This window comes from Blennius ocellaris (assembly GCF_963422515.1).
Source record: "Blennius ocellaris genome assembly, chromosome: 1".
NCBI lineage: Eukaryota > Metazoa > Chordata > Actinopteri > Blenniiformes > Blenniidae > Blennius > Blennius ocellaris.
In genome coordinates this window covers 26,023,485-26,044,774 of record NC_137650.1, presented here as the reverse complement: position 1 = coordinate 26,044,774, position 21,290 = coordinate 26,023,485, and the positions used below count along the sequence as shown (strand labels likewise).

The 21,290-nt window shown below is 42.2% G+C and overlaps 1 protein-coding gene across 2 annotated transcripts in view; it reads left to right on the top strand.

Annotated features, from left to right (window-relative positions):
• Window positions 1–18,374, top strand: part of lgr4 (leucine-rich repeat containing G protein-coupled receptor 4) — a gene marked incomplete at its 5' end in the record, with an annotated part of 35,819 nt that extends 17,445 nt beyond the window's left edge. Inside the window, 15 exons of one of the 2 annotated variants that reach the window (XR_013936721.1) lie at window positions 3,263–3,478; window positions 4,958–5,029; window positions 8,282–8,350; window positions 9,012–9,083; window positions 9,320–9,391; window positions 9,482–9,550; window positions 9,634–9,705; window positions 10,377–10,442; window positions 10,557–10,628; window positions 10,717–10,788; window positions 10,875–11,000; window positions 12,381–12,478; window positions 13,644–13,697; window positions 13,790–15,772; window positions 17,451–18,374. Coding sequence is in view for 1 of the 2 variants with exons in the window: in XM_080500377.1 (XP_080356503.1) it covers window positions 3,263–3,478; window positions 4,958–5,029; window positions 8,282–8,350; window positions 9,012–9,083; window positions 9,320–9,391; window positions 9,482–9,550; window positions 9,634–9,705; window positions 10,377–10,442; window positions 10,557–10,628; window positions 10,717–10,788; window positions 10,875–11,000; window positions 12,381–12,478; window positions 13,644–13,697; window positions 13,790–15,198 (2,539 nt within the window). Of the gene's footprint in view, window positions 1–3,262; window positions 3,479–4,957; window positions 5,030–8,281; window positions 8,351–9,011; window positions 9,084–9,319; window positions 9,392–9,481; window positions 9,551–9,633; window positions 9,706–10,376; window positions 10,443–10,556; window positions 10,629–10,716; window positions 10,789–10,874; window positions 11,001–12,380; window positions 12,479–13,643; window positions 13,698–13,789 lie in introns of both variants that reach the window. The other variant, XM_080500377.1, reaches the window with a different exon arrangement.
• Between the last annotated feature and the right edge of the window lie 2,916 nt (window positions 18,375–21,290).

The following is a 21,290-nucleotide window of genomic DNA, read 5'->3' as shown; positions in this document are numbered from 1 at the left end:
TTTTAGTTGCTGTGTTACTTTTGGTTTTGAATAAAAAAAATCATAACAACTTTATATGCACATTCCTGATTTTTAGATGCAAAATCTCAGTGATTTATGAGATCCCATGACTTTCGTACCACACAAGTATCAGTGTTGAAATGAGCCACAGTCTGAAAGGAGCACACTTGCCTAAACATGTGGTGAATAACACAGTGTGACCATTTGTACTGATGAGGCAGTGATGAGTATCTGGAAGTTGGAAAAGGTCCCACTTCCATGTGGGAAAATAGGAACAATCCCCAATAGAAAGTTGGATGATATCAGAGAGCTCCCATAAGCAATCATTTGTTTGTTTTTCATGGTTCCATAATTTGTTTCCCCTGCTAAAAAAAAAAGCTATTGTTATTGACAACAACAACAAAAAACCTTGCTTTCTCTGCGTTTCTGCAAGCCAGATAGTTGCCATTTTAAGGGACTTTAGTTTGGTGACATGTCTGCGATATTTTTTTTTTCCCCTACGTTAACCAGCTGAATGAACATCCTCTGTATTTTGTAGGGGTTATATTGACAGCAGAAAACAAAGTACTCCCTGTACTGCAAATGTACATGAATGTAGTACGACCATAAAGTGAAGTTTATTTCTTTCCCCGGCAGGTTGATGAACTTGTTTGTCTGTTTTCTGTGACGGCGGTAGCAAAGCAGTGCTGCTGTAGGGTGACCATAATGTTTATCGTCATGTGAACTCTAAACTGTGAAATGGTAACTATTCCAGTTCTGACCTCCATGATAAGCTTGAAACTGTAGCGAGATCTGTATTCAGCAGCACATAGCAAAAGTCATGTTAAAAACTGTTCTGATAGCAACAACACTGGCATTTATTCAAGCATATCCTAAAATACAACATAATGCAGTGTGGTGTAGTTTTGCTCTATTCGCGTGGCTTCTGCACCAGGTTATTGGTGGAGTTGTATTTATGTCGTTTGCTTCAGTAGTGCAAATATTTGCTATTGAAATACCTCTGAACGAGCAAATATGCACAGTCAGCACAATATGTTAGAGGTCTTTTTTATAATGATCTCTGTAAAAAATTAACTCGAAGTTCACAATAACTGTGAAATTGTTTACTGAAGAGGCTCCGGTCAGGTCGGGTTGGTTTTACTCGTATCACATAGTTTACTCCTGCTGCAGCATTTTTTGCCCTGCAAAAGCAAATGTAGGTCAGCTTTATTTAGCAGATTGCAAATTTCTCTTGTTTCTTATGTTTGTCTGGTTTTTACGAAGCCCTGTGCGTTTCAGCAGCGTTCACTGTCGGTCACCTCACAGCTCCCTTGGCTTCATTATTCATCATTGTTTTACTGTGACTATCGAATGACAGCTTCATTTGGTGCGCTGCATCCACCGCTGTGCCTCTGGAGTCTGACAGGGACTGATGGCGAGATGGATCCAGCTGCTGAAACGTGCTGAACATTGAACTTTCAGCTTTTGCTGCCTCTCTTTGTCCCTCCCCCTTGTCCTTCATTTCCATCTCTTTTGTGTGTGTGTGTGTGTCTCGTCTTTCTTTTTACCAGATGTCTTCTCCCTGTGAAGATTGTTAAGGTCTGTAGCAGAAGTCATATGCTGTGGCAGAGTGAGGACTTGGGTTGTATTAAGCCTTGGAGAGCTAAATGTCAATCAAAAGTGTTTTTCTTCCAGCCCAGACACTTGAGGAATTTTGAGGGAGGGTGAGACACTCTGTGAGGGAGGATAGCTGGAGAAAATGACATGGTGATGGTGAAAAGGGCACTTGTGCATTCATATTACTACTTCAAAACAAACATGTATTTCATGGTTTTTCAGAGGTCACGACACCGACACTCAAATTATGTTTTTTTTTTTTTTAGATTTTATTTCTATTATTAAGCACCTTTCACAGAGAAATCCAACAAATTGATTCACAAAATTAAATAGAACCCTTGCTATGTGCACAAGTACACATACAGGAAATGAAATCCAGTCAATATAACACAAGTTGGGGGGGGGGGGGGGATCCTGCCTATACAGATATGTCTAGGCAGGTGCACGTCCGCCGAGTCCAGCTGAAGCACGTTTCATAATGGCGGTGGAACAGACAGAAAGGCCTCTGGTCACGATCCTCGTGTGCGAACACGGAGCAGACCTGGTCAGCGGACAGACGTTTGTACACAGAGCAGGTTGGACAGGTACTCAGAAGTACTTGCCACGTAGGGCTTTGAGTGTTGAACCAGGGATTTTGAACTTGATTGGAAAGATAATGGGAAGCCTGTGTTATATGACCATATGATCTGTTTGTTGGCAGCCCGTCCGTGTCATTCCGCTCCAGCTGGAGACAATCGATGGATTCTTTGTTGACATGAGAAAATCAATTTTTTTTTAATTGATTTTCTGAATATAGTCAGTAAATACAGTAAACAAACAAGCACTCATACCCTTCTTTGAGTTTTGATTAGGACTATAAGTTTATTTTCATTAGTTTTAGAGCAAAGTTGTGAATAAATTCCGTTGGTATAATACATTTTTTTTCGATTCTGTTTGATTGGCATCAGTATTTTGAACATTTACACTTGAAACAACAGGAATTATTTGAAGTTGTTTTGGTTGTGAGCTTGTAAAATAGTTTGAATTTTACAATATTTTGATACTGTGGCCGAAAGAAAGATTAATCTTTTGTCCAAATGTTATATTGTGATTGATTTTCTTCAGTTTTGCATTGCAGCATGGTAAATTATCGCATCGTGCTCTCGTAATGTGGTTATTAATTATCACACTTTTCTGGAGGATTCCGATGTGGCAGCAGTATTCGTCTGTAAGATAACAAAATATTTTGACAAGGATTTCCAAAACCCTGTCAGTCAAATTGAGAGCTGACAAGTAACCGAAACACGACCTCTGTAATGAGATGGACCGTACGACAACCTGCTGTGTTCACGGGGCTCCAGCATGCGCTTGAAATAAGACTGAAATGTACATTGTGATGTTCCTCTGTAAGATAAATACTCCCTGACTGATGGACAAACCCAATATGCTCCTAAAAAACTTGACCCATATGAAAAAGTGACTTTTTGTAGAAGGTTGTGAAGTTGGTTTGATTTTGACACAACAAAACAAATGAAACGGCATCAGAAGAAAAAACCAGTACAACGTGACACAAAAAAGCTCAAAATCTTGTCTTTTCTTCTGTTTCGTGTTGATTTCACTTCATTGCAGGGTGAAACGCTTTCAAGTTTGCAGTCAATGAATTAATGCGATGTCTTTTGTCTTGAAGGCGACTGGACGCAAACCATATAACAATGGTTCCTGACAACAGCTTCGAAGGCTTGCAGCAGCTGCGCCACCTCTGGCTGGATGATAACAACCTGACAGAGGTCCCCGTTGGTTGTCTGAGACACCAGGCGAACCTTCAGGCGCTGACGTTGGCTCTCAACCGCATCCTGTACATACCAGACAACGCCTTCGCAAACCTCACCAGCCTGGTCGTGCTGTACGTTCCGTCAAGCTACTGTTTTGTTAATTGTGGTTTGAAATGAAAATGTTCTCAGAGGTGTTGAAGTGCAAATGTTTACTAAATATCTGACTGCCAGGAGGGCCTCCATATTACAGTGCAGGGATAATGAGTGTTACAGGCACTAAACAACATCTGCGTCTTACACTGTTTCGCTCCTCCAAGTTCACCTGCATCTGAAAACAATCTACTGACAATAGAAACCTGAATCTACCCGAAGGTACATTATCTTACAAGACTGAATAATTTTCCATTACAATAAAGGCTCCGGTTGCAAGTCTTCTTTAAAAAAAAAAAAAAAAAAAAAAGCTTCTTGTCTGAGTCATTAAATGTGAACCCGTTCAGGGCAGCCAGGAGGATTTACAGGGACTTTTCGTAGACTGATACACAAGTAAACAGAGCTGGAACAACCTGCTGGTAGACTTTTTAAAAAAAACCTGTAATTAACTGTGCACCTACTGAGAGCATTGGTGTGTTTACTAACATGACCTGAGGCAGTCGCAGCAGAAAGACAAACCTTTGGGTGTTAAGAAGATCAGGATGTTTCCCATGTTAAAATGGCAGCGCACATCACTCATATACAGTGTAGGCTCCCGTCTCTTTCGTCATCATTTCCAATGTAAACTAAATATACTGTGACTCTTCAGGTACTAAGCTTAAAACTATCCGTTTGCACAGATTAACATCGAGTTAGTAAAATCTGAACAACATTGCTCGTGCTCACATTTAATTCCTGTTTAGTTTTTCATACATCACCTGCATCATTCTGTCACCACAAATCAATGCAAAGTACCTCTCCTTGTGTGCTGCTCCCACTCTGAGTGTATCCTCAGAGCGCCTGCAAATCAGCCCCAAACACAAACATGCTGTAGTATTTATTTCCACAGCTTACAAGTTAATAAGTCAACAAAACGGGCTGCAGCTCATGCCCCGCTGCGTTTTCACACGCAGGCACTTTTGCAGCGAAATGTGCCATCGGGGGTTTAAATGTGAATGCTAATGAACTTTTGACAAAAGTTGCTTCACTCTGAGCTGTTATTGTTTGTTTCTATGTCTGAGGAGAAGTGCCCAAACCTTCCATCACTGCAACTAGCGCGAAAGTGTGTAGTGTTACAGCTCTGAGGGATTGTTCCAAACTCACACCCCCCTCCCCCCCCTCCCCCACTGCTGCTGTTGTACACACAAATATACACACAGGCATTGAGTGGTACTGCTGCAGGGTTAGTATAAACATGTCAGGATAAACAGGAAGAAAAGACTTTGTTTCTATTAAGCTAGAAAAACCAACCGTGTGTACACAAACCGTACACACACCTGATTCACCAGTCATAGTGTGCAGTCAGAGATTATTTGTGGGATGTCTATAAACAAAGGCTGACACACGGCCTCATATCTTGTGTCGGTATGAAGGTCTCCCAGATGTGAGTAATGTGTGCAAAACTTCTTTTACTTTTACAGGCATCTTCATAACAACAGAATCAAAGAGATTGGAGACAACTGTTTTGCTGGACTGGTGAACCTGGAGACACTGTAAGTGCATATTCATACTGTTTGGGTGCATGTGTGTGTGTGTGTGTGTGTGTGTGTGTGTGTGTGTGTGTGTGCACGCACTGACAGCTCCCCCCACCCACCCTTGCTTCAGTGCTCCGCACATCATTGTGTCCACTTCCTCCTTTAATTGCTCAAGGATAAATAGAGCAAAGTACATGATAGTTATCAAATATGCCCTCCCACTGTTCACTTCCTGCTGCCACACAGCCATGAATGACCTTTCAGTGCTGGGCTGCACCTCACTGTTAAACTGCTGCTCTCCAACACACACACACACACCTGTACAGAACACCCGAGCATGTCCCCATGCCTTTAATTGTAAATCCCCCCCCCCCTAGTAAAACACTTCCATAAAAGTAAGGTACACCTTGAACCGGTTAGCGGTTCATTACAGGAGCACACATTTGTACAAACACTTGCTGCGAATAAAGAGCCACTCATTGCCTTAAATGCATGTATTGGAACTGTGGAAAGAAAACCTGAGTTTCCAGAAAAACAAACAAACAAGTGACCACTACACCAGGGGTGTCCAAGGTTGGTCCTGGAGGGCCGGCGTCTTGCGAGGTTTAGCTCTGTCCCAGTTGCAGCACTTCTGATTGTAATGAAGGTATCGCTATTAGGCTTTTTTCACCACCTTGGCGATTACATCATCATTAGATTCAGGTATGCTGAAGCAGGGAGAGAACTAAAACATTGCAGAATATTTATTTTTCTGTTCGAGGCTAACAACAAAATTAAGCATATCAACCATGAAGGGAAAAAAACCCCCCATAAAATCCGAACTTAAACCAAGATGCTCTATAAGGCCCAATGCCCCTTATTTGACAAAGTTCGTTTTTTTAAATTTTCGTATTTATAATTTCAGCTTAATAAGTCATGAGAATCATGATTGTTGTATTGGTCAGAATATAAAAAACATTTTTTTTCTTCTTTAAAAGTGGGTGTCATTTTGTATTTTGGGTCTACTATATTCAGCTTCTCGTGTGATGAGAAAGAGGAAAATGCTGCAGGTGATCTGTGGAAACCTGATGCTATTAACATACCAATCAAATGCTTTAAAATTTGCATGTCAAATACTCTGGAGTGACGCACAAAGGAAGGAGCAAGTCCAACCGGGCCTGAGAGCGATGATGTTTGGAGTCAAACCAGCAAGTAGAAAGTCTATATAGAAGACTATGTAAGCATGAGAAGTTGCAGTATAAAGAGTGCTTGCCCACATTTAGCAGATGTCATTGCAAGCTTTTTAAAAAAAATTATATTTATGTTTAAAAATGTTGAGTAAAATCTATGAACATTTGAATTGCAAAACACATTTCTCATTGTGCCCCTGGTGAATAGGGTGGTTGTCTATAGATAAAACTCAAGCTGCTTAATGAACTTGTTTTTTGAGACTACGGTTGTTAATCCAGCATTCAGTGGTGCCTGTACTGGCTTTATTTATTATAATGGTTTTTCATATTTGCTGAACATCACAAAACAGTTTTTTCTTCAAAGCTCCTTTTAGTTTAATTATTGACTTTATTTTATAGACTGTTGTCCATTGTGTTTTTGTGTGCAGCCATAAGGGGACACTTTGATAAAGAGTTGGATAACTTCCTTACAACCGTGTTATGAACAAAGCACTGGCACCCAAAGCTGGAATGTGTTATATCACTCACCATATTCACATTGTAGACTTCTCGATAGTCTAATGGCTTTTTCTCTGACTTCATAATGTTTCGGCACTTATAATAGCAGGAGGATAAATGTGGATGGAATCAGATTCTTTTATTTGTCAAGCATTTAAAATGACAGAAAACTGCTTTGCTTGTTTTAGCAGCAGCAAATGCTTTGTTTATGGACTCGAGGTGTTCATGGACAGTTCTCAGTGCTTAAAATTGACTTGTGAATATCTGTTATTATTCCATTATACATTACAGATTAGCAGTTAATAAGATTCGTCACATTTCCCCATCACTCGCGAGGCCACCGGGGTCACACACGGTGCTCAGAAAAGATCGGCGCAAATTGAAGTTCAGTGTCTCCTCCAGCGCCTCTGTAGCACGAGTGCAGGGCATCGGACCTCGGGATTGAAAGCTGTCCCAACTGCACCACAGCCGACTCTCCTAAAACTGAGGAATTTTACACTAACGGCTAAATTTAGAGCAGAGCAGTCAGTTCCAGTAAGTTATGAACAACTTGACTGGAGGGTTTGTTTTGTAATTCAGTCGGCGACAGTATTTTTCTTATCGCACAAAAAAGAATGATGGAATCATCTGAAGACTGCCAGAATGTGTTTAAATGACAGTTGTGGGGGATGAAAAACTGCCGATAATTTAAAACATAATAAAATGTACTCTACTTGTAAAAAAAAATTATATTTTCTGCAGAAGCCCCTTTCCAGTATTAGCGGTTCACTTTTAGTTTAGATGCTGCTTTATAAAAAGTTGAAGTTAGAAATGGGTCCCATCTTTTTCCAACTCACAGCAGGTCAGAAAATATTTACTTTCTTCTATCTGAATGATGAAGATAAATATACTACAATGTAAATAACACGTGAGTGAAAATGCCACCAGAATATCTGTTCTATCGACTATTAAAATGCTGACTTTGTTTTATATATAAAAGATTAAAAATGAGCCAATTGATGTATGAATAAAGAACGTAAACTATTAGGTTTTGAATGATCAAAGTACGTCACTTGGGGTATTTAATATTTGGGGTATATTTTACGTTTTCCCATTAAGCTTAGTGAATAGTTTTTATTTGGCTTTCGACAAATGAGTCTAACGTCGAGAGTAATTGTGATCTGTCAAAGTACTTGGCGCTGATCTCGTCTGTTAAAGGTTACAGTATGTAAAATTTTAGTGATGCAACCTTGGTGTGTTGGGTGGCGCCCATGAGTCACTGTAAGTCCTTCTCCAGTTGTATTTACACTTCAGTCTGCCGTGTTTCTGGTTTAACTGATGACAGACGAGATGCTGATTTATCTGCAGGGCTTTCTTCCAACACATAGACACCAATAGGTTGATGTCACGACTACGGTTTTTCAATGACTCTTTTTTTTTATGTTTGAAATGCAAAAAAAAAAAAAAAAACAAAGTTTGACACCGCACTTTCAAATGTTTGGAGTTGGATGTTCTGTGCATGGGACATTTTTGTTGTCGTGGAGCATTAATTATGTTTACGAAGAAGAATTCATGTCGTAATGTGAGAAAATCATTGTGACTTCCTGTGTCCCTCTCTGTCCAGAGATCTTAACTTCAACAACCTGATGGTTTTTCCCAAAGCAATCGAGGCCCTGCCCAAACTGAAGGAACTGTGAGTATCCCAGCGTGCGTCTCTGCATGCCGACTGAAACATTGTTACTCAAGTCAAGGACCGTTTAACTCACAAAGGAGCCTTGTGTCTGAAAGTTTCTCTGACTGGAAAAAGTGGGTTGGTAATAAATAAGAGGAAAACAAATGCTAACATGCAAATTTGTTGGGGCTCTTTTATTAGTTGATATTTGGTAACTGGAATTTCAAGTAAGTCTTTATATAGTCTGTGACTTTTACATAGTTTATCATTCTGATTCATCTCCACTAATTTCTGAACGCTTGTTTTATTGACATGATTATTGGTTCGAACCTCCCATGTATTTCGGGATTTTTGGCTCAAAAAGTCATATTGGGAAAAGGTGTCCCCCTGACCCACTTTTTGAAAATTTTCTTGCGCCCCCCAGTGGAGGACCACTGACTTTGATACAGATTTGTTGTCAAGAACAAAAATATAGTTTAACATGACTACTGTGATATTTGAGCTTCTGTTATGGTCTAATAAAGTATTCTGATATAGATATGATGACACATGGTTTGGCAGTAAATCTCGTGTTGCAGATTAAGTTAGTTTTGCATAACGTGTATGTCTGGTGTCCAATCAAGCAAACTTTTCCTCACACTGTGTCCTTGACATTTTTTTTTTTTTCTTTTTCACTTTGCAGCGGCTTTCATAGCAATGGTATTGCTTCCATACCGGAAGGAGCTTTCCATAACAACCCCCTGCTGCGAACCATGTAAGGTCAAACTCCCCCCGCTGAGCCCCTCACAAACACATGGCATGCAGAATAACTCCTGTGAAGTGTAGAGTCGTGCTGCCACCGTGCAGACGGTCCCGTTTGATCCGCACACGTTCAGTTTGAGCCGATAAAGAGTGAAGGAAGTTTCAGGCTTCGGGTGACGAACGTCCAGAAGATGGTGCCATTCTCGCACTGTGAATGATTTGTTTTGGCCTCTCCCTCTGCTCCCTCAGACACCTTTATGACAACCCTCTGTCGTTCGTCGGTGCGTCGGCGTTCCAGAACCTATCGGTCCTGCAGTCCCTGTAAGTCCCGACGACTCGGTGGTCACAGGAGCACAGCAGCCCCGCTCTCTGCTGTTTTGAGTCAACCGTCCCTCCGACCTTGTGTTTCAGGATGCTACGTGGGGCCAGTATGATGCAGGACTTCCCCATCCTCACCTTGACCAATAATCTGGAGAGTCTGTGAGTGAATTTGGCTTTAAAGTTTCTGCTTTGGTGCAAAGTTGAGTGATGATAAACTCACAAGTGTTGTGAAACGTCTGCAGGACCCTGTCGGGAACGAAGATATCCTCCATACCTGCTGATCTGTGCGAGGACCTCAAGTTACTTCGGACGCTGTAAGAAACCTTGCAGAAGCCGTTGTACTTAATTCAGACCTCAGCCAGCATTTGTTTGTGCGACTTCTTCACAGTGTCCGGCTGTTAGTCTGAATGACCTTTGAGCAGTGATTTCACCTTCTCCTGCCTGCATCCCTACAGATCAGTGTCATTATCAAATGTTTAAAAGAATCGTAAATTAAAATGTATTCAAGTCACAATCATGGGGAAAATCACTAGGGCGTCATTTCATTTCTTGTTCGATCAGAATATTAATTCCACTAATCACTGCTGGAGTTCAGACTAGTTGAAGCAAAGGGGAACAATTTAAATGATTCCAGTGTCGCTTGATGAATATTCAAAGGTTCAAAGAGAGTTACAATTACATCGTTTCATACTAAAATGTCTACTATTAAGTAGAATTGTCAGAAAATGTGTGACAAACTGATTAACCTCATCTGTGCGATGACAGTAAAGACACGTATGGGCATGTGATCGCAATCAGTTATTAGAATTACACATATCACATGCTGTCAGTCGTCTCAAGATGGGAACATAAAGGTGTACATTAATATGTTTACAGATCAGTTATAGCAGAGTAAAGTCTGTCTTGCCGATAAAGTTCTTAATTGGCAAGTTTGGTTTAAACTTTCTCTGCTATCTTGTTATTAAGGTGTGTTTTCCTCCTTCAGAGATCTGTCCTACAACGAGATACAGCAGCTGCCTTCCCTTCAGGGCTGCGTGCAGCTGCAGGAGATGTGAGTGACGGATGTGCAAAGTTAAATTCATATATCATGTATCGCTTGAGACAAAATTGTAAAGCTCTGTTGATGTTTAATATCTGTTGTCAAATTTCTGTTTCCATTGTACAGAAGCTTTCAGAACAACCGCATTAAACAAATTGACAGGGACACTTTCCAAGGCCTCTCTGATCTGCGTTTACTGTGAGTCTGCTCAGCGATACACACACGCATACTTACACAGATGGACCTTTATTTGGATTGTGATTTTTACTGTTTTGAATTCACGCAGGGACTTGAGTATAAATGAAATCGGCGTCATCCACCGAGACGCGTTCCTCACCCTCACCGCGCTCACCAACTTGTAAGTAGCATAATGTCGTTGCCTTACCTGGTCTGGCAGCGTGCGCGGGACAGAATCTAACAGCCTGTGTGTCCCAACATCTGCAGAGATTTGAGCAAAAACTCTCTGGCTGTGATTCCCACATCTGGACTGAGCGCCCTCGGTCAGCTGAAACTCTCCCAAAACCCGCAGATGAAAAATGTGCTGACAGCGAATAACCTCCCCAAACTCAGGTGAGGGACCGGATCCACTGTGCCTTTGATTTCTTTTATCAGCTGTGACTCAGAGTCACACTAAGGGACAAATTACCAACAGGTGATGGGGGAGAACAGGGTTTAAAGCATCGATTGCAATGTTCAAAATTTGGAGATCAGGGACTTCAGTGAACCTGCAAGGCAACAGTAACCCACGAGCACAATAGTTTACTGATTCATGAATATTAATTGAATATAAAAGTTAAAGGGAGCTCAAATAAGAAACACAAGTTAGTTACATTGAAACTCCCTGAAAGCATTTGCATAAGATGCAACAGGTGCAGGTTGACATTGTTAGAAGTCCTTCAAATGTTTTAAAACGCTGGATGTTAAATGTTTTTGATGGCAGCGAGGATGGCGCGCTATGAAAGGAGCAATAGCTGGAAGGAAACCAGAGAAGCAGGAGTTCTGTGTGAGGAGTAGGCTGAGGAGACTGGAGACGTAATATAGGATATAATACTACATGTCCAATTACTGATGTTTAAAATGTTAACAGTGACTGTTAAATTCCCTCACGGTTTACTATCATGTCAAAACAGAAAATGGATGGCTTTATAAAAACAAGGTTTGGTCTGAAAAATGGTTGAGCCCTGTGAAATGTATCTTGTCATGTAATTGTGGTTGTTTTATATTTGGAAACCTGTAAATGTTTTCAGAAAAGGAGGCCACATTAATTAAATCTATATTATGGTCTTCTATGGCTCTCTGAATCAACCTAAATTGAGGTCATCTTAGGCTCCAGCATCAAATATTAGTCATCAGAAATTCTTCCTTTTCAAAATTAGATCTGAATCAGTTTAATTGAATTTAATCAAATTTATTTTTGGCAGTTCAAAGGTAAAGGTGGAATCTACTTTTATCACCCAAAAAAATATTGAATTTCAAAGTGTATCAATTAAAAAGAAACTCCATTATGCAAATCCAGAAGCAGCTAATTAAAGCAAAGAGATCGTGAATATAGTAGTTGCCCAGTATAACTCTGTCTTGGGTGAGCAGCGCTCTTCAATCTGAAAGACGCCGTTAGTCAAAGAGGGCAAAAGGTTATTTTAATCCAAAATGCTGATGTATAAAACACGACCCCTTCATGCTGCGCTGCACAATCTCCAACCTCGCGGCTGAACTGGAAACAAATGAACAAATGTGTACAAAAACAGACGTGGCCTCCTCCTCTTACAGCTAATGAGAAACGCAGGTGAGTCAGTCTCCTCCAGCGCTGTGGACATACTATGGAAACATCCGAATGTTTTTTATTAAACACTATCAGAGGAGCCAGATCTCTGCACACAGGCCATGTGCTCTATACTCTGTCCTCTCTGACATTATCTTTACCTCAGCGCCGCATCCACCATTTGTTCGCAGGTCCATCTCTGTCCCGTACGCCTACCAGTGCTGCGCATTCGTGGGCTGTGACTCAGCGACGGGTTCCTCTGAGGACAGTGACATAAAGAAATCCACAGGTAGGATCGCCGCTGTCACAACCCTTTGCTTGCACAAAATGTACTTGTATTGGTTTTAGGAACACGGCGGCAACACGACTGCTCTGCATGTCACCGTTTGTTTAGAGCAGCCCTGACCCCGCCTGCAGCGTGTTTGTTGTTCGGGTCACGTTGGTACGGATGGTTTGTCTGCGCATCAGGAGATTATTTGATGTGCTTTATCTCATCAAATAACTTGAACTAACAAATGCTCACCGCTTCGCCCGTCAGCGTTTTCAATCTTTTTGGGACACGTTCAGTGTTGGATGTCTGGAAATATTATTTCGATGTATTTCAAGGTAGATAGGTAAGTATTGAAAATATAGCGTGATTGAGTTGTAGTGTTTAAAACATACTTGAGTTCTTTAGATGCTAACACAAATATCTTCCAAGTTGTACTTTTTACATCCACCTTTCTGCAAGACAAATTCCGAGAGGTGGCCCCTAACGTATCGGAGACATGAAAACACCAAAACGGCTTCAAAAAGTTGAGAAAATGACCCTTATCGGATGAAACGTCTGTAGAATTAGAATCAAAGAAAGGTCACACTTTGTATAATAAATGTTCAAGCATTTATTCTCTTCATATTTAAGTACAGTTTACACCATGGGATGTACTTTTCTACTTTTCAAATCAGAAGCCACCACCAATCTACGCCCACAACTTGAAGTAATATTCAACCTTCTCATCTGCATTTCTGTCAATACTTTGTTCCTAATTTACACTTAAGAAAACTAATTACGATAGTGTCAGTTTTTACATACTTGCAGAGGCATTTGCTGTCGGTGTGTATATTTGCAAACTGAATCTTTTAAAAACCAGCAGCTTGTTCAGTTTTTTTTTTCCCCCCAACAACAACATGTTGACCTGCAAACACAGATTTCCTCTTCTTGTTCTGCCGACGGTCACTAACCAATCATATAAAGAAAACGCATTGAAAGCAGCAACATGTTTCTCATTCATCAATTAATGTCTGTGAAGCTTATTCAGTTTTTTTTACTTTAAAGAGCTGCTTTTGCATTTAAACTGTATGTTGTTGAAGTTTTACTTTAAAAGTTTGGAATTCTGAAAGTTTCTGCCGATACCGTTTTTTTTATTGTTTTACTGGAAAAGAAATTGCCCCGTTAATAGTTTGTGTTCTTTCAGGTGGAGAGGATATGGAAAGAATCTCGATGGTCATGCATTGCTCTCCTTCCCCGGGTAATTCAACTCCTCCCATTTTGAATTCCGTGACTTTTAAGAATCCATGTTGAAATGAGCCCCACATTTTTACCCACTGTTCGATTCCTCAGGAGCCTTCAAGCCCTGCGAGCACCTGCTGGGCAACTGGATGATCCGTCTGACCGTCTGGTTCATCTGCCTGGTGTCGCTGATCTTCAACGGCGTGGTGCTGGTCGTCACCTTCTCCCCCGCACACCGGGGGCCCGGGCACTCCCACCTCCCGGCTCCATCGCTGTCCCCCCCCCGCCTGCTGATGGGGCTGCTGGCCCTGGCGAACCTGCTGACCGGCCTGTACGTCGGCGTGCTGACGGTGCTCGACATCGCCACGTGGGGGTCCTTCGCCAAGTTCGGCGTGTGGTGGGAGATGGGGCCCGGCTGCCAGATCACGGGGGCCCTGGCCGTCTTCTCGTCCGAGTGGTCCGTGCTGCTGCTGTCGCTGGCGGCCGTGGAGCGCAGCGTGGCCGTGCGCACGATTCTGGGAAAGGTGATGATGTCGCCCAGGAGGAGCGGCGGCGCTCGCCGCGGCTGCCTGCGAGGGGACCGGCGCTTCGGCCTGGCGGCGGGGCTGCTGGGGATGCTGGCCGCCGGCGGAGCGTGCCTCACCCTCCTGACCTTCAGCGAGCAGTCCTCGTCTCCACTCTGCCTGCCCTTCGCCGGAGGCGAGAGTCCGGCCCTGAGCGTCACCGTCATCCTGGTGCTGCTGAACGCGCTGGCGTACCTGTTCACCGCCGCCGTGTACACGCAGCTCTACTGCCACCTGGGCCGGGTGGAGCTGGCCGACCCGGAGCAGACCGGCGCCCTGCGACACGTTGCCTGGCTCATCTTCACCAACTGCATCTTCTTCTGTCCGGTGGCGGCGTTCTCCTTCGCCCCCCTGCTGACCGGCTCCACGGCCGGCGGTCCGGAGATCGCCAAGTCGGTGACGCTGATTTTCTTCCCGCTGCCGGCGTGCCTGAACCCCGTGCTGTACGTGTTCTTCAGCCCGGCGTTCCGGGAGGACTGGATGAGGCTGCGCGGCCACAGCGGCTCGAGCAGGGAGGCGAAGTCCGGCGCCGACGGCCACAGGGACGACAGCGGCGGGGGGTCCGAACTCACGGACGGGGGCTCCTCCACCCAGCTGGGCTTCGACTGCGGCGTGTACTCGCAGCTCTGCGGCGAGGCGGCGGTGTGCGAGCAGTGCGAGGCGGCGCTGCGTGCCAGGACCTGCTCCTCCCCCTCGTCCGCCACCGTCTGCAGACATTTGGTGAAGTCCCACAGCTGCCCCACCCTGCTGGCCGGAGCGCCGGCATGCCCGCGCCCAGAAGGGTTCTGGGCCGACGGCGGCACGCCGTCGGCTCAGTCGGAGTACGCCGACGAGGGCGACTCGTTCGTGTCGGACAGCTCGGATCAGGTCCAAGCCTGCGGCAGAGCCTGCTTCTGTCAGAGCCGAGGACTTCCTCTGGTACACTACTCATACAACATACCTCGAGTTAAAGACTGAAGACCCTCACACACGCACACACACACACACACACACTCACGTGTGCACACATCGTCATGTGAATTTAGACACTACAAGAAACACAAGAACGTTTTTATACGGTAACAGCAACATGTGCCAACTGCCCTGCGATTCATCAAACACTTAATGTTTGTACCGACTGTTAACGGAGCTGCCGCCGATCATTTAAAGGGAACTTGGCTTTCTGAACTCGGAGGCTGTTTCTACGCGAGCTGAGCACGTCGAGTCGCAGACAGACAAACGTTTTCGCCGCCAGTGCCTGCCTCTCGCTTCCGGCTGGCTGTCATGACGACGCGAGCCTCAAACGTTTTTGTTGATCACTTATAAGCTTTTTAAATTTTAATTATTTCTAAGTTCATCTTGCTTCTCCACAGCAAACTGTTGATTTTTATACGTTGTTTAATTTGTTTTTGAGGTTTTTTTTGTTTTTTTTTTAAACAGAAATGTAGCAAGTGTCATAGTCGCTCTGGACTTTCATAAGTGAATGTAACCTACAGCTCGCAGGCTGGATCAACATGAGTGAAAACCTGAGCGCTGCCTGCGGTGTGAGATGGTCGGTAACACACACACACACACGCACGCACGCACACACACACACACACACACACACACACACACACACACACACACACACACACACACACACACACACACACACACGCGCGTTCGCTTTAAGTTCCTCAGACTAAGAATGTGATAAAAAGTAGCAGACATCACTGTTTTAGCATCAACGAAGCTCAGTGGGTTAGAAAGATGTTATTTATTGTGTGAGCAGCAGCAGCAGCAGGATGAGGAAGAAGAAGAATGTCCAGTTCAAGGCGAGTTCAGGTGTTTTGAAAATGGCCTCTGAATAATCAACCAATCATATAATGTATTTTCTCTAGAACAGCAGCGCCTCCGATTATTCATGTCCTCCGACAACAAAGTACACAAAGCTTCGGTCATTATTTGAAAAGAAATTCTCATTTATTCATCCAAATAGGAAATTAATTTGCTTTCCCACTTACAACAATCAATGAATAAAGAAATAAAGGAAACATTAGGCACCGTCTGGACACATAAAAAATAACAAATCAATGAGCTGATGATAAATGAATCCTCGGAAAATAGTCAGTTCCATTAGAAATGATTAAATGTGTTTAGTAGCATCATAATGGAAGGAATAAAATATCTTGGTACATTATGTTTACTGCAGTCTGGTGTCCATTGTGCTGTTTGATTTGTTTCAAACTTTCTTTTACTTCAATTCAAAGCTGGATTTGTGCAACTATATTTTTTTGCACAAATTAGTCTTGAATTGAATTAATCAACAGCTATTTTGATAACTGACTCATTGTTATGAGTCTTTTAGCTGAAATTCCACAGATTAATGTATTTTCTGTTTCCATCATTTGTCAACGAACACTTTAGGCTTCAGTGAGACACTGGTCAACACTTAAAGCATTTTATGACATAAAAATCAATTCAAAATTGAGGAAACAATAAAAATCTTGTCTGATGAATTATAATAGTACAGCAGGATGAGAACCAAAAAATTTTTTTAAAAAGGTGCAACAAAACTTTTAAGATTACATACAACTGCAGACTTTAAGAGTTTTTACTTTTTTAGAGTTAAAGCTGTATTTAAAACGTGTGACATGTTTAGAGGAGTACGACTAAAGTAGGTATTGAAAGAAATAAGATACTAAAATAGTTTCAAAAGCCATGAAAAGGTAAATGCGCTTCGATATTTGTGATGATGAGCATTTGCATTACAGCTGTGACTCTTATTGCTCGCAAACAAGTGTCTTGTCAAAAAAAACCAAGTCACTTCAATAAAGAAAATTTAATTCAGTCGTTTTTGTAAACGTGTTTATTTGCTGTTAAAAGGAGAGAATATCTTCAGGACGTCTGGAGTTAAAAGTGCAGCTGAAGGCAGCAGCCGGTTGGTTTGTTTCTAGATTGTTTTCTTCTTGCTGCTGCAGGCTTTCGTTAGCTTTTAATTTGAAAACAGCAATTCCCAATCTAAGAGCGAAAAAAGAAGGGGGGGGGGAAAAACAAGCAATTAAAGCCAAATTCGACAGTTATTGACAAAACGTTGAGAGATGAATGTGTCAGGATGATTTAATACTCGTCGTTAGTTTGAATCGCAGCCAGAAATTGTCTAACACCATCCAAGTCAAACACGTGAATGTAAACCACCACCCCCCCCCCCCGCCCCCTTTTTTCTTTTTTCTTCACATCAACTGCAGACTGGCAGCCAGCTGAGTCAATACAATCCTGCACAACTAAAGCCAAAAAGTCATTCTTCGACGAGTACCTGCAGAACTTCCTCACGTTCAGAGGAGGAGACAGAGGAGGTGGTGGGGATCAGTCCAAACTAACATGTTGGTACAAATTGTTACTTTTTTTTTTTGAATTAAGAATGAGCAGAGACATCTTGAACTTTAAAATGTGGTCCCTCTCAGTGACTGAAAGACACTCTGCCAGCCTCGAGGCTGCAGATGTTTTGCGAGCGGGGATGGCCCGTACGAGGGTGAAGGTGGAGCCGCCCTCGGAGCGTGTATCCACAAGTCCCCGCCATGTGAGCGTTCAGGAATTCAGACAATGTCGGGGAACCTTTTCTCTCCTCCCACCGAACACAGACGACATCCTCCCTTCCTCGCGTTCTCACCTCCGGCTCCACGACTTCTTGAGCATGCGTGCGAATTCTCGCGCCAACCAAAATGTCCGCTGCTTGTTTGAATGTCCCATCTGTTCCAAATGTACAAATTAAGTAGTTTGGGTAATTTTTGTCTTTTTTTTTTTTTTTTTGGTGTAAATTATTTGAAAAGAGTAATCACGAATGGGATGCTAACTGAGGAAGCTACCTCCTGGACTGTGTCGGCTGTCGGATGTCTGAGAGAAAAACAAAACAAAGTCTGTTTTCATTTCGTTGCTAATCTTCGTCTCTTCGTCTGCATCATCGCTTCACGTCGACTCACTTCTGTTGTACATCAGTTTAGTTTTGTGCAAATTGTGGGAGGAATCTATGTACTGTATACTGTGATTTAATTTTTTTTTAACCAAACTATAAACTATGAAAATGTTTTATCTTTTCTAGATACGACCTTGCAGAATAATACAGATTATATTAAAGCAATAAAATCTCACTTAATTTCTGATCTAATTAAATCCTGTTTGTAGTTTCTCATGCGAGACCCCCCCCCCCCCCCCCCCCCAAGTTGTTTTTGTTCTGTTCAAATAGAAAATCGTTAATTTGTGAATGAATAAAATTGAAAGAACACAACTGATTTCTTTTCACTTTGTTTATCTTGTTAATTATTATTTCTATTTATGAGGGCTTAAAGTGCAGCTGTGTTTGTGTATATATATATATACATGTCTGCTGTCAAAATTAAGGCAGAAAGTTTCACTTTAAAAGTTACATGATGACTGATTGAGAAAGTGAAAGTCATTAGCTTTACTTAAAGCCGGATTTAAGGACCACAGTAGTAATTCTACAGTAAAACAGCAGGTTGCCATGTTGGCTAACCAGGAGCCGCCATACTGCTAAAGCTGGAGGAAAGACTTGCAGGTAAAATATTAATTTCTCCTCTTTCTCTCTTTCCCTGACTCCCTTGGATATTACAGTACCTATATTATTGCAATTTGCCACTTTGCTCATGTAATAAGTTTGCAACTTTTTTTCTAGAAATATTCAAATCGTCAAAGTGGTGGACCGGCACTCGAACAAAACCCAGACTTATGTTAGATCTTTATTAATTTATTTATTTATATAGTTATTATTTTGCTGGCCTTGGGAGAGAAACCGTTTGACCAAAAGCTAAAAGGACTTTATAAAAAGTCTATGAATTTAAATATAGTCTGCGTGTCGTGACTCGACATTAATTCCGTGGTTTTCCCTCAACAAATATCCATTACAAGTTTCAGTCGAAAAACAATGTGATTAATTGCAATTAATCACACAAAATTGTGCAATTACTACATATTTTTTATCGATTGACAGCACTAATACATATATATATATATATATATATATATATATATATATATATATATATATATATATATATATATATATATATATATATATATATATATAAAGAGAGAGAGAGAGCATTTCTTATAGTCCACAATATAGACTTTAAATCAATCTTGCTTTTTAATCAGTTGCAAGTTTCTTAATGGCAATATTAAGTGTGTGAATTGGGATTATATTGTGAGAAACGTTGTGCAACTTTTATTTTCTATACACACTTAAGTTACGGAAATAAAATCACTGGAGTCCTAAAATTAAAAGAAAAAAGATATATATATATATATATACACAAATATAATAATAATAATAATCATATAACTTGAAATTAATCACTCACGCCCTATTGGTCTCAATGTCACCAGTCACAGGAGACCATAACAATTTATTGATATACATCCCTCTAAATCAAATAATCCTAATTTACTGTTTACTTGACATTTGTACTGTTTCTGCAGAGGGGTGCCGTGGTGTTTCACCAGCAGGTGTTAGCATAAGTCCTCCCACTGATATACAGCTGAGAGGGTGAGGAGGGCATCTGGGTGGAGTTTCTCTCACAGGGACGGGAGCAGAGAAGCTGATGGTGTTAATAAAGTGAAATTTGATGATGTAGTGAAATCCCACATGGTTAACTCCATGTCAGCATTGGCTGTGAGGAGTTCAGGCTTGTTGACCCTCAAAGACCTGAATCAACGGTATCACTGTATTTTTAGCTGAAAGTTGCAAGTAAGATTAATTATCTCACATAAAAGACAAAGATTTTGTTGGATTTTTTTTGTTGTAGATGAAAACATGTGAAGAGCTGCTCTTTGGGGTTATTTTTAGTTCAGGCTTTTGTTTCATAAAACCATGTTGGTGGTTTATTTCTTGTCGCCTTTAGTTGTCATTCATCTATGAATCTGAATCCTTTCAGAACAGGTGCTATAATGATATGCATGTTTAGTGGAAAAATGTAACAAGGCGACTGATTAACTCAAAACCAACAGACTGAACTTTCTGGGTGAATAAATCATCAGACTGACCGGCGCAGCGCTGACAGATAACCTCACACGACAACGACGCCAGAACGCTGGATTATTATAATTATTACATTGCGATCCCAGTAGCAATTAAAAGTCTCAACACTGTACGGGCTGTTTGTCACGCACAACTCCAGTCATTAGGTTCACGTGAATAAATCCCTCTGTGCCGTCCACCTCCGGCTTAGTCATGTAGCTCATCACCTCCGCTGTAACCCGGCGATGAGTTACAAATACAGCCTGGGATTATCGAAAGAAATGCACATGAAAGTGGGTAACTCATGTTTAGCTTTGAAGTTTGGGGCCCTTTTTCACATGTAATTTGTGGATTTCTGTGAAGCCTCGTGTCAAAACACCTGGCCGTGATGGAGACATTTGTCACGTGTGTGTGTGCGCGCGCGCGCGCGTGTGTGTGTGTGTGTGCGCAGGGAGGCCGTGACATGTTCAAGGCTCACCCGGTCTTTCACAGCTGTACGTGGAGCAGGCATGGGAAATATTTACATTGAAGGCATCAAAAGAATAACTGGAGTGATGTTACGGCCTGCCTTCGCTCGCTGAAAGTCACCATGTGCTCGACTCTGCTGACACACGTCTGCCCAGAGGACATGGCAGCTATTCCATCCCCCTGCGCCGGGCACATTAGGGACATACCTCACACTTCTGGCCTCGTCCAGGCTTTGCTTCAATAAATATAAGCCTCTATGAGAGCCTGGTTCTCTTTAACAAGGTTCTTACGGCCCACCTCAGGGGTGTCAAACTTGTGGTCAGTGGGCCAAAACTGGCCCAGGTTAACCTTGCAAAGTGTAAAAATACCACGTGGATGAGTTTGCTTGGTAAAGGCTGCGGAAATCCCATCTTCTCGGAACATGAAGGCACGTTAATGCTCTTCATAAACCAAAAGAGGCTGTGCTGATGTTCCAGCTTGATGTTGATCAGAGGTGGTGTGCGAGGCTGTTAAACACCTCCAGGCCACGCAGCCACTCCACCAACACTTCTGCCATTTGTTTTTCGCTTGTATTCTCAACACCACTCCG